This window comes from Idiotropiscis lumnitzeri, chromosome 18, assembly GCF_059441095.1.
Source record: "Idiotropiscis lumnitzeri isolate Australia: NSW breed Sydney's pygmy pipehorse chromosome 18, RoL_Ilum_1.0, whole genome shotgun sequence".
Lineage (NCBI taxonomy): Eukaryota > Metazoa > Chordata > Actinopteri > Syngnathiformes > Syngnathidae > Idiotropiscis > Idiotropiscis lumnitzeri.
The window spans coordinates 14,957,011-14,969,510 of NC_142408.1; the positions used below are offsets into that span (position 1 = coordinate 14,957,011).

Here is a 12,500-nt window from a genome sequence, read left to right on the forward strand (position 1 = left end):
TGAGGGGAGGATGGAGCGAGAGATCGACAGGATCGGTGCAGCCTCCGCTGTGATGCGGACGCTGTATCGGTCTGTCATGGTGAAGAGGGAGCTGAGCCAGAAGGCAAAGCTCTCGATTTACCGGTCGATCTTCGTTCCTACCCTAACCTATGGTCACGAGCTGTGGGTCGCGACCGAAAGAACAAGATCTCGGATACAAGCGGCCGAAATGAGTTTCCTCCGCAGGGTGTCTGGGCTCTCCCTTAGAGATAGGGTGAGAAGCTCGGCCATCCGGGAGGGACTCGGTGTCGAGCCACTGCTCCTCCACGTAGAGAGGAGCCAGATGAGGTGGCTCGGGCATCTGTTTAGGATGCCTCCTGGACGCCTCCCTGGCGAGGTGTTCCGGGCATGTCCCACCGGCAGGAGGCCCAGAGGACGACCCAGGCCACGCTGGAGAAACTACGTCTCCCGGCTGGCCTGGGAACGCCTGGGCATCCCTCCGGCAGAGCTGGAAGATGTGGCTGGGGAGCGGGAAGTCTGGGCTTCCCTGCTGAAGCTGCTGCCCCCGCGACCCGACCCCGGATAAGCGGCGGATAATGGATGGATGGATGGATGTATATGTATATATATGCATGTATATGTATATATGTATGTATATGTATATATATATGCATGTATATGTATATATATGTATGTATATGTATGTATATGTATATATATATGTATGTATATGTATAAATATATTAGGGCTGGGCGATAAACCGAAAATTTACCGTTACCGAAATGTATTAGAATGACCGACATCATTTTGCCCATGTCGGTAAATTCGGTATCTAAAAAAAAAAAAAAGAAAAAGAAAAGTCTTTTCTGTCTGTGGCGATGTTCGTGCCTCTTTAAGACGGCTCCAGCGCATGTAGTCACGTGACACATGCGCTGTAGAAGAATGTAAACAGAAGACTCGTTTGTTGCTGGCGATTCAAATCCTGAAGCGGCTGACACGGCTGCAGACGAAGTAACGTTAGTTGAAATTGTTCCTGTCGCGCTTGTCCCGAAAAGAAATTGGACATCTGTTGTTTGGAAATGTTTTGGGTTCCATAAAGACGATGTTTGAGCAAAAGAACATGAACTACAAAGTGCGTCGTAAGCACCTGAAACAGCGCGTCCAACCTTTTCTTTTTCACCACCCACAACACAACTATGCTGTTGACTTGGAGCTTGTGCTTAAAGTTCAAAGTGAGAAGCAAGGTTGGGCAAGTGACAACAGCCCACTAACAGAGTCGACATCATACGAGAAAACGCCACAGTGGTGGACGCGATAGCCTAGCACATAGCTAAAGATAGAGCTCCTCTAGTTACAGTGGAGCGCACAGGATTTAAACGCCTCATGAACGTAGCCGACAAGAGGTACGAAAATATTTGCCGCAAACAGCACTTCCCGATATGGACAACATCGGGACGGGAGCTTAGACATGTCAAGCATTTTGCATCCACATCCGACTTGTGGTCGAGTCGCAACATGGATCCCTGTTTGAGCCTGAATGTGCAGTACATAGACGACAAGTGGCGACTGCGCACCGGAGTACTCGAGACGGCATTTTCCTGATGAAGCACACTTGTTCATTTGGCATTGGCATTTCATTGACATTTTTAAAATTTTATTTAGCATTTTGTTTACAGGCGACTAGCGCCTTTGCACATGGCATTATTTATATTGTTTACAAGATACCTTTACACAAATCTAGGCCTTTGCAAATGGCATTACAGCATCTCGGCACAATATATTTACATAAAAAAGATTTTGCGAGAGGTACCCCTTTTCTCCTGTTCTTTGTGACATTGTTCAAGTCATGCAAAGCATGCTATTTTGAATGTTTATTCAAATGATTTTTGTACTTCTATTTTTCATTGAAAGTAATGTGTACCAGTTGGTCAATAAAAAAAAGCAGTTAATATGCATTTCCTGCATTTATTTTGATTTTGGTCCTCAGGGGGAATTTATCGTGCATTTATCGTTATCGAGGTAAAATTGCCCAATTTATCGCAATATTGATTTTAGGTCATATCGCCCAGCCCTAATATATATGTATGTATATGTGTATATATGTATGTATATGTGTATATATGTATGTATATGTGTATATATGTATGTATATGTGTATATATGTATGTATATGTGTATATATGTATGTATATGTATATATGTATATGTATATATATGTATGTATATGTGTATATATATGTATGTATATGTGTATTTATATGTATGTATGTATATATATGTATATGTGTATATATATGTATGTATATATATATGTATGTATATGTATATATATGTATGTATATATGTATATATATGTATGTATATATATGTATGTATATGTATGTATATGTGTATGTATATGTATGTATATGTGTATATATATGTATGTATATGTGTATATATATGTATGTATATGTATATATATGTATGTATATATATAAATATGTATATGTATGTATATGTATATATATATGTATATATGTATATATATATATATATATATATATATGTATGGCCACTTTAGCCACTCTGTTCCTCAGCTCTGGAACTCTCTCCTACCTGACCTCCGAAATTGCACCACCCTCCTTGCCTTCAAAACTAAACTCAAAACCCATCTGTTCCGCCTTCACTACTCTCTCTAAGTCCGATATGTCCCTCGTCCACTTTTGTATTTTATCCAGATTGTTTTACGTGTTGGTGTTTTTTACCTTTATTTGTTTTTACTTTGCATTTTGTTCTGTACAGCGTCCTTGAGTGTCCTGAAAGGCGCTTCCAAATCTAATTTATTATTATTATCATTATCATTATAAATCTCTCTCTCTCTCTCTCTCTGTCTCTCTCATTCTCTCTCTCTCTCTCTCTCTCTCTGAATGATTTTCGTTCACTATGTTATGAATCTTGTCTAAAAAATGTTTTATATTTTTCAAATGATGATCCTTCATTTTTTGTGTGTAAGTATGGTCTAAGGAGGTCCAGAGTATGCACATAATATACAAAGTAGGAAGAATTTATTGATGAATCATGAGTAGATATGCGCTTCAAACATGCATACGGCTCTTTGTTCTCATTTTGCGCTTTGAGTACAGTAGGTAGAAAAGCTATATAAGTGACAGCCCATTTTACTTGTATCATTTCACAGGTGAACTCTCTTGGGGAGACAGCTCAACGTCTAATACAGTCCCACCCGGAAGCAATGGATGACATCCAAGAGAAATGTACTGAGCTCAATACTGCCTGGAGCAGCCTAGTAGGACGAGCTGACCAGCGCAAAGATAAGCTGGGAAATTCACACGACCTGCAACGCTTTCTGTCTGATTTTCGGTGAGAAGAGCATCATGTGTTTTTGTGTGTGTTTGTGCGCATGTGTGTGAGTCTACAAGGAGTTTTTCGGGGATGTTCGTTAACCTGTGTTTTTTTTCTCAATAATATCCAACTATTCCTATATAATGCTAATCAGAAAACAACCAAAAGAACTTACTACATGTATACAAAAAGTTACTTTGAGCTTTATGGCGATTAAGACCTTGATATTAAAGTGATGTTTGTCTTAAGTTGTCTTGCTGTCTTTGTACGCAGAGACCTCATGTCCTGGGTTAATGGTATCCGAGGACTGGTCTCCTCAGAGGAGCTAGCTAAGGATGTGACTGGAGCTGAAGCTCTTCTAGAAAGACATCAGGTGAATAAAAGTGATTGGTTTCTTGTGAAGATTTCTTAATCAAGCTGTTAATATGAAGTGTTCGTAATTTTTTTCTCTTTGCTTCTCTTTATTTTCATTTCTCAAGGAACATCGCACGGAGATAGATGCTCGTCTTGGCACGTTCCAAGCCTTTGAGCAATTTGGACAGCAGCTGTTGGTGCAAGGTCATTATGCAAGTCCCGAGATCAAGCAAAGACTGGAGGCTTTAGACTTGGAGCGAGCTGATCTGGAAAAGGCCTGGGTACAACGGCGCATGATGTTGGACCAGTGCCTGGAGTTTCAGGTAATTGTAGAGAAAAGATTTCTTGTTTAATAAAGGAAACAAGTGTATAATCTGTCTCAATTTTTTATTTCTTTGATGCCTTGTGTTATCAACATATTCCAATAAATTCATTCATTCAATAATTCAGTTTTCTGAATTCATGTCACAGCTCTTTAGCAGGGACTGTGAACAGGCTGAGAATTGGATGGCAGCTCGTGAAGCCTTCCTTGCAAGCGATGACAAGGGAGACTCCCTTGATAGTGTTGAGGCACTAATCAAAAAGCATGAAGACTTTGATAAAGCCATTAATGTGCAGGTAAATTTTCACACACATTTTGTTGTCTTTGTGGATTACTGATTTTTGTTCTATAAACCTGTAATTGTCTGGATGCATAGGAAGAGAAAATCGCTGCTCTCCAGTCCTTTGCCAATCAACTAATTGGAGCTGACCATTACGCCAAACCTGAGATCTTCAGTCGACGCAATGAAGTTCTTGACAGGTTGGAAAGATTTCTTTTTCACAGTTAAAAAAAACTTACCGTATTTTCACGACCATAAGGCGCACTAGTCCAAAATTTTCCCCAAAACAAACAATGCGCCTTGTAATGCAACGCGCTCATTGTATAGACTGAGTAACTCTCTCGACCATTGGGTCTGATCCCCTTGGCGCATTTCAGGGTGCATGTTAGCACACTGTCAGGTTTAAACGCCCTGACGCCTTTAAGAGACTGAAATAACTTACTAAAGGTGGCTGAAGATCAGAAATAAATCAGGCAAGGTTTTCGTTTTTACCCGTCGCGAACGGGAGAGAGAGGCAGCGAGAAGACAAGCGTCTTGCTCAGTTCAGCTCTGCACACCCTCTGCCTCTCATCCCACCGTCTCCTCTTTTTTATTAAAGCTTGAAACAAACTCAGAAATTAAATGACAATGGAGGTCTGTTTAGACGAACAAATCTCCAGGAAACAGAAGCTTTCTCTCACAATGAGGGTCAGTTTAGACGACCCGAAACCCCAGAAAACAGGAACTCAAATCACAATGAGGGTCATTTTGGATGACACGAAACTCCAGGTCAGGAATTTAACTTTAGAGCAAACATGTAGGTGTGTGTGTGTGTGTGTGTGCGTGTGCAATTATTAATACAAGTAGCGTATAAAAACATGATTAGAAATACACAAACTGATTACATAAAGTTACTTGAGGTTAATGTGGTCTTCAGCTTATCTTACACACACCCTGCTGGCCAAAGTCTGAGACATCAATGTCTTGAATTGACTGTGACAAATACATTATGTGAATACTTTTTTTTGGTGATGGTGCAGGAGAAAGCTGCACAAAAAGGGCAGCTGTCCACGATGTCGTAGTCTGTATTATCATTCATGTTATTGCCAGCAAGACACATCACAGGTTTAGACAGCAGACTGCAAAAAATAAATTAAAGAAATAACGCACACACTGCCCAGAGGACACCACTCACATCTCTCTAAATTGGCATGTGATTGGCTGAGGCTGACTGGCTCCCAAGAAGCCTTTGCTTGCATGCGCAAGCTAGCATCTGCCTCTTAGTGCGGCGCTCCCAGTTTAAGTATTAGATACAGAAATAGCACCCTCAACTGGTGCTGCACCCTTTGATACAGCGCATATTTTGGCTGTAAAAATATGGTAAATAGGTGAATTTGTGAGTAGTGAATCATTAATAGGGGGAGTTGATTATAACATGAAAAAAGTGGGCGGAACAAATAAGTCTTATAGGTCCCTACCAAGAGCGTGGCAGTTCAGGATACATCAGAGTCAGGCTCAGCAAAATTGATGGGATGCATCTAAGTTTGTACTAGATGTGTTTCCATTCACAATTTTACCTGCCATTGTGAGTACCCATAATCTTTGCCTTTGGAGTTCCACTATAAATACAATCCTTACCACTATTATTGGCAGCCATGTGCTTTGCGCCTGGACAAACCACTATCAATCTGGGAAAATGCTCTCTGGACAAACCCAAATCTAGCTAAGTGGTGAGAGTTTGCGCACGAACCAAATGTTGATTATTAATTTTAATTATTATTTATTTTAATTGCAAAGATGTTGGCAGTTTTAATGCTTTTCTTTTTGACAGGAAATGTTGTCTACCAAAATGATAGATATACATGTTCAAAAGAGATATATATGTTGAAAATTGTGCTGATGTTTTCTAGAAAAGGCCCATTATTGTGCTGATACACCTCATAAGCAATTACAGGGTATTAGGTGGGGTACTTTGTGTGTTCAGGTTTTTTAGAAAGACCTAAACACTTTCAGAAACTAAAAAAAAAAAGAAAAAACAATTAAAAACTTGAATACTTTGATACTTTGAAAGGTGGCGTCGGCTAAAGGCCCAGATGATAGAAAAGCGATCAAAGCTCGGGGAATCCCAGACCCTGCAGCAATTCAGCCGAGATGTGGATGAAATAGAAGCTTGGATCAGCGAGAAACTGCAGACTGCAACTGATGAGTCCTATAAGGACCCTACCAACATTCAGGTATTTTATATTAGTTTTTATTTGTTTTTTTTACCACCACTGACACCAATTAGTTCATTGGTGATCAAATACAGTGCAATTGGAAAATGTTCACTGCGCTTCATTTTTTCCCAATTATTACAGCCTTATTCCAAACGTATGTACAGGCGGTGAGCCGGCAGGCAATAAAAATACCTACACCTGTTTGCCCTTCCTCGCCGTGAGCAATGCCAGAGTGGAAACGAGTCCATCCCCACATGGGCTTAAAGATGTAACCCCAGCAACAATCTTAATCATTTAGATTTGAATTTGAATTGCGAAACTTGAATCAATGCATTGGAAAAACTGACTCTAAATTACATAAATTGAATGAGCATTGTTTAATTTTAATTTTTCCTTGAAAAACTGAACCTGAATTGGACAATTTGATTTGATTCAATTCACATTAAATTTTACAAATGAAAATATTTTCCACACAGATTTGCGTTTCCTTGACTTTTCACATTTTGGGGTTTTTCATTAGCCCTACTCTGTATGTCCTTAAGCAGCCCAGGCAGACCCTGAGGGAACATATCGGAGTGATTTGAAAAAATCTGAACACGCTCCCTATCTAACCTGATGTAACTTGAGAGACGCGACAAGGAATGGGGAAAATTCCTCTATTGCGGCCAAAAAGTGCATTAACAAAGTACTAAACCAAGGCTAAAAATACAAATATTATGTCATTTTAGTTTTTTTTCCCCCCCCTAAGGTTTTATCAATCCTTTATCTGTTCCGCTTCTCCTCACAAGGGTTGCGAGTGTGCTAGCGCCTATCCCAACTGTCTTGGACAGTAGGCGGCGTACGCCCTGAACTGGTTGCCAGCCAATTGCAGGGCACACAAAGACAAACATCCGTCCGCTCCTACACTCACACCTCGTGCCAATTTAGAGTGTTCAATCAACCTGCCGTTCCTTGGATGTTGGGAGGAAACTGGAGTATGCAGAGAAAACCCAAGCAGGCACGGGGAGAACATGCAAACTCCACACAGGAAGGCCTGAGCCGGAACAGAGCCCACATCCTCTGCACTGTGAGGCCATTGTGCTAACCAGTCGGCCACCGGGCCACCTTTCCTAAACTTGCCAAGATTAAAAAAAAGAAACGTCAGTGTTTTGAGGATATTTTTTCTTTTCTTTTACTGAAATAAGTACAAAATATACGTGCTGACTACTTGAAGCGCTGTGTCCACTTTCCTAATGCATTGTATGTTTGAGGAAACTTGAGGTAAATTAACGTTACTCTAGCTGTGTGAAAAATCAATAACAGCTGCTACTGCTGTGAAAAAATAAGTTGCCCCTTCCTGATTTCTTTATATTCTGTTTGACGAAGATAACCCAAGATAATGCAAAATGTAGTTTAAATTATTTCCAGTTTAAAAAAAAAAAAAACCTTTCTGATATTAGTAAATGACATTTCACCGCAATGTCATCTACATTACGACGGATTGAACACTACAAAAGAGAGAATAGTTGACCAAGGAAATAGATTTTAAATATAAGTGGACGGGGTTAGTTTGGTTGTATCCTAGCACAATGTTGTTCTGTCTGTTGTCTATTCTAGAAATGTCATATCGCATAAAGAAGCTGTTAAGCCAGAATGCGGGTCGAAGTAAGCTTCAGATCCTGCCGCTCCAGTGAAATGGAAAAAAAATGGTGCGATTAGCTCATTCACTGCCGTGGACGTCGTCCACTTGAATCTAACAGTTTACTGCCACATATAAACATATTGCTCAAAAATATATATATATATACAAGCTTGTCTCTGAAATTTGTACTTTTACACAATTGTAAGGATGACTAGATGCAAGTAGATGCTAATGCTACGTTGCTTTGAACTTGAGATCAGCCTAGTTTTTGAGTTGTCGATAAAGATTATGTGGTGAGAGAATCTTCTGTTTTGGAGGGGTTTGGTGCCTATGCTGTCAGAGAATGCAATATTCTGTGGGTGCTGAAATATCAGCCAAATTCTCTAAAACAGCTGGCGATACAGGAACACTGGAAAATGCTTAGTTAAGATGCAACTTTCAATCATTCTGTGTAATTTCTGTATTAATGCAATTGTGTGTCATTTCCTCCGTTGTCCTCAGTTTTGTGATTTGCTCACATATTTTGTTACCTTTGTTTTATTTATCTCTTTTGCTGTGAATTAGCCATCTGAATGCCCCCCAATTGTTTTATTTATCTCTTTTGATATGAATTAGCCATCTAAATGCCCCCAAAAAGTGAACCATGCAAGTGACTGTGCTGTGTGAAAGTCCTGGAAGGATTCCCAATTGAAGCGGCACCCACTGGTCACTAGGGTTGAACGATTTTTGGGGAGAAAAATTGCCTTGCAATTCTGACAGATATTGCGATTTCGATTTGATTTGCGATTTTCTTCGCAATGTATAGTGCCATTTGCAAACATGACAAAAAAAATTACATCATACCATTAAAATCAATAGAGCTATTACTGTAATAATGCAAGGACACTAAAAAAGTTGTGAGGGGGCGCTGTTATTATTTTTTTTAAAAACTACCCCCAAGTACAATTTTGTATTTATGTGTAATTGTGTATATGAAGATGCATTTTTTTAAACCATAAAATGTTTTACATTCCATAAGAATGTACATGTTCTTTGTACATAAATGTCAGATTATCAAATCATTGTACCCTAGCAAAGCTAAATTGATTTAAATAATGTAATTTTGAGACCCATTACTGCATAGTTCTCAAAACTCCGTACTCTGTGGTGCAAAATAGTGTAAATATTATTGATGAGATTATAAATATAGAATATACATTTGATATCGTAACCTTGACGTATTCCGGTCTGAGAGCATCTGCTAAATTGCTAATGTAGCCGTTATCTTATTTTACGTCTAGATTCGTATTGATTGATATACAACATTTCTGTTCATAGCTGCTGGCTCTCCGCCCTAATGCGGTTCCAGTCACACTTCTGTTAAAAGGCGACTGTACACCTAGGCACTTATTTTGTGTCTTTCCTGACTCTGTATTTCACTTTAGTGATTAGCACGCTTAGCAACCCCTCCTCGCCTCCTCAGTTAAAACGTGGGGTAGTTTGTTTATTTTATTTGTCATGAGTTAGTTTTTGAAACATTGCCCCTGTCAAAGAAAGCTGGTTCTCCCCGCTGCTGGTGCTGAGGTGTGAGCGGTAGAGTTTAAAATGACAAGAGGCACAACATCGCACTCGGTCGCCCGCTTTAACAAATAGAGCTACTACAATGTGCGTCTGTGACTTTTGGCTTAAATTTACTCTTCACGAAAATGTATTTGAAGGATAACTTGAGATGTTTGTCAGAAAGCATGGATCAAGCATTCAGTTTGGCGGCAATTACGTTTCAAAATGGTGGTAAAAAAAATCAGCCACACCTTTCATTGTCAATGAGTGGATAAGTTATACTTTATGTTGTCTTGAATTTGCTCTAAAACAAGTGTGACAAAAAAAAAGGAATCAGGAAGGGTGCACAATACTATATATTCTTTCAAAGCTTTTAAATTGTATTTTATCATACATAATCTGTCATTTGACTGATTCCAACCCCACTTTCCTGTCTGACGTAAAACTAAATTCTCTCCTAATGTCTTTTGCTTTTTCATAGCTTTCCAAGCTTCTGGTAAGTTTGAGTGCTATCAGTTACTAACCAACAGATTATCGTTCTTTGTGGATATGATGGGGTATAAAAATATAAATAAACCCTTGTACCCTTATACACATACATATACCTATTTGGGCCATTTTCATACTTTTATGCAGCGGCTCATCTAAAACCAGAAAATGGTCCTGTGTGGCAGAGTTCCTTTATATTGATATGTTGATACGAATGTTGTTGAAATGAGGTCTTCATGGATGTAGTTGAATTTGCATACCTGACCTCAAGTTGTTTTTTATATATATCACAAACTAGTTACAAAAGAGCCAACAGCACCTTAACTGGTTGCAGCACCAACAATCCGTTTAATTTTTTATCGATTTATGAATCAATAATTATGCCAATCCCTCGTACTTGAGTTTACAAAGAATTCTGAAAGACTTGAGCATCAGATCAGTTGTTAATCATCAAAAACGACCTGGCAGTCAATGGTTTCTGTAGACTTTTTAAATCCACAGTAAAACTAGCAGTGTATATGGTTTGAGTTTTTCCATCTTCACTCACGAGTACAAGCTTTATTTGTCCACAACACCCCCGCAGAATGTGAAATGCATGTGATAGAACTAAACTGTGGTCATATCATCATAATATTAATGGGACCCTATGATGGCTGCCACTGGCTGAGTTGGTAGATTTGAGTATGGTTTTGTGATGCGTGGGATTTAAACTGAGAACAATGACGCTAAATGTTGACAAATGTCAAAAATACAAAAGCAATAACACAAAAAAATCCCGGGACTGCAAACCTGGAATCATGGCAGTTGCAACAACTGCAAACAAGCAACAACTGAAGGTTGGAAAGGGAGAGCAGACATTGGTAATATCAATGAGGTGCAGACTTCTGGTGTTCATCCAAGTTGTATTATTATTATTTTTATTACTTTTATTCGTTTTATTCTTTTTTATCATTATTATTACGGCAAGTTCCCATGTACTTTTGAGCCCCTGAAAATTAGATGAAAAATGAATTTTTTTTTAAAACGTCTTTAATTACTTTTAATTTTCACTTCAATCACTTTCATTCATTTAAGATCCGTTTGTGGTGGAGATTCATAAAACCTTTGTCATTGGAATTGCCTAATAATTCTGAAGTGGTCTACTAATTGTTTGACAGCTAGCGGAGATGATGGCAAAGGACGCTTTCCAATCTTCAACTTAAAATCTGAAACTGTTGAAGCAAAAACATTGTCGGTTCCAAGAGCTGTCCGACACAAAAAAGCAAAAGTAACTGAGTTAAACTGTCAAATTGGTATTGGTTAAAGTTAATTTATTTTCGCTAAGGAAATGGTGCAAGAGCAAAAAATGCATCCAATTATCTAATTTAGGTAAATTGTCTTTTCAGTCCTAGTTAGTCATTTATTAAATTTGACGTTCGGTGATGTATGCACCAGAAATACACAATACACAAGCATTGAATTCCGTGGGAAATGCAGTAACCCAAAGTACTTAAATGATTGGATACATTTTTTAATGGCATATCAGTGGTGCTAGCCACTGCCAAGTTCTTGAAGACTGGGCCGCTGTTCAGTCAGAAATCTGGTTCCTTGCTTATACAGGCACTTTGAGTTTGTTGTTTTTTGCCAAGGTCAGTTCTTTCCTAAAAATGAAAGAAAAAAAAATTGAACGTTAAACAGGTTAGTCAAACAGATAACGCAGCTTTCTAATGCCTTATCTTGTTTTTTTGTCTTTGTCATCAAACTATCAACCTTTTTCATACTAATGTCACATTCATACAATCTGTCATTATAGTTGGAAACAAAATAGATGCATTAACATAAATGGCTGGGATTCTAACTTGTGTACTGAATGTAATTTTTAGAGTATTTCTGCGCTTAAAAAAATCTAAGTGCAACACTTATGTTTTTGCTCCCATGTTAATTATTTGGACTGGCAGAGCCAAAACCTTTTCTCATTTAAACTCTATTGGCTGGAGAAGAATGGGGGTAGGTGTTGGGAAGCCGGTAGCCGGTGTGAATACAGTGAAACTACACATCTTAAAAGGTGCCTTTTATTATGACAGCTATTGACACACTGACAGTCTTGGATCTTTGATCTTAGCTTCTGAAAATATGGAGCAAAAACATAAGAGTTATGATTGTAAATGGCCTTGCGAAAGTGTGAGGCCCGCTCGATCTTTTTGATCTTGTTTCACATTTCAGGTTTCAAGCATAACAATTGAAATTTAGAATTTTTGGTGAAGAATCACCACTCAATGGGACACATTTGTGAAGTGGAACAAAATCTTCATGATATTTTGAACTTTTTTTTTTTAACGAATAGAAAAAATGTGAAAATTAGGATCTATGAAAATATTAACCCCCTTTTCTCTCAGTGC

At 38.7% G+C, this 12,500-nt stretch overlaps 1 protein-coding gene across 4 annotated transcripts in view; it reads left to right on the plus strand.

The window, feature by feature from the left end:
• sptan1 (spectrin alpha, non-erythrocytic 1) overlaps positions 1–12,500 on the plus strand; it is a 116,413-nt gene that overhangs the window by 71,232 nt on the left and 32,681 nt on the right. For 2 of the 4 annotated variants that reach the window (XM_088281261.1, XM_088281263.1), the window contains 7 exons: positions 3,159–3,340; positions 3,596–3,695; positions 3,802–3,999; positions 4,148–4,294; positions 4,375–4,478; positions 6,329–6,491; positions 10,115–10,129. In XM_088281261.1, the coding sequence (XP_088137387.1) occupies positions 3,159–3,340; positions 3,596–3,695; positions 3,802–3,999; positions 4,148–4,294; positions 4,375–4,478; positions 6,329–6,491; positions 10,115–10,129 (909 nt within the window). The remainder of the gene's footprint in view (positions 1–3,158; positions 3,341–3,595; positions 3,696–3,801; positions 4,000–4,147; positions 4,295–4,374; positions 4,479–6,328; positions 6,492–10,114; positions 10,130–12,500) is intronic. The other 2 variants (XM_088281262.1, XM_088281264.1) reach the window with 1 other exon arrangement.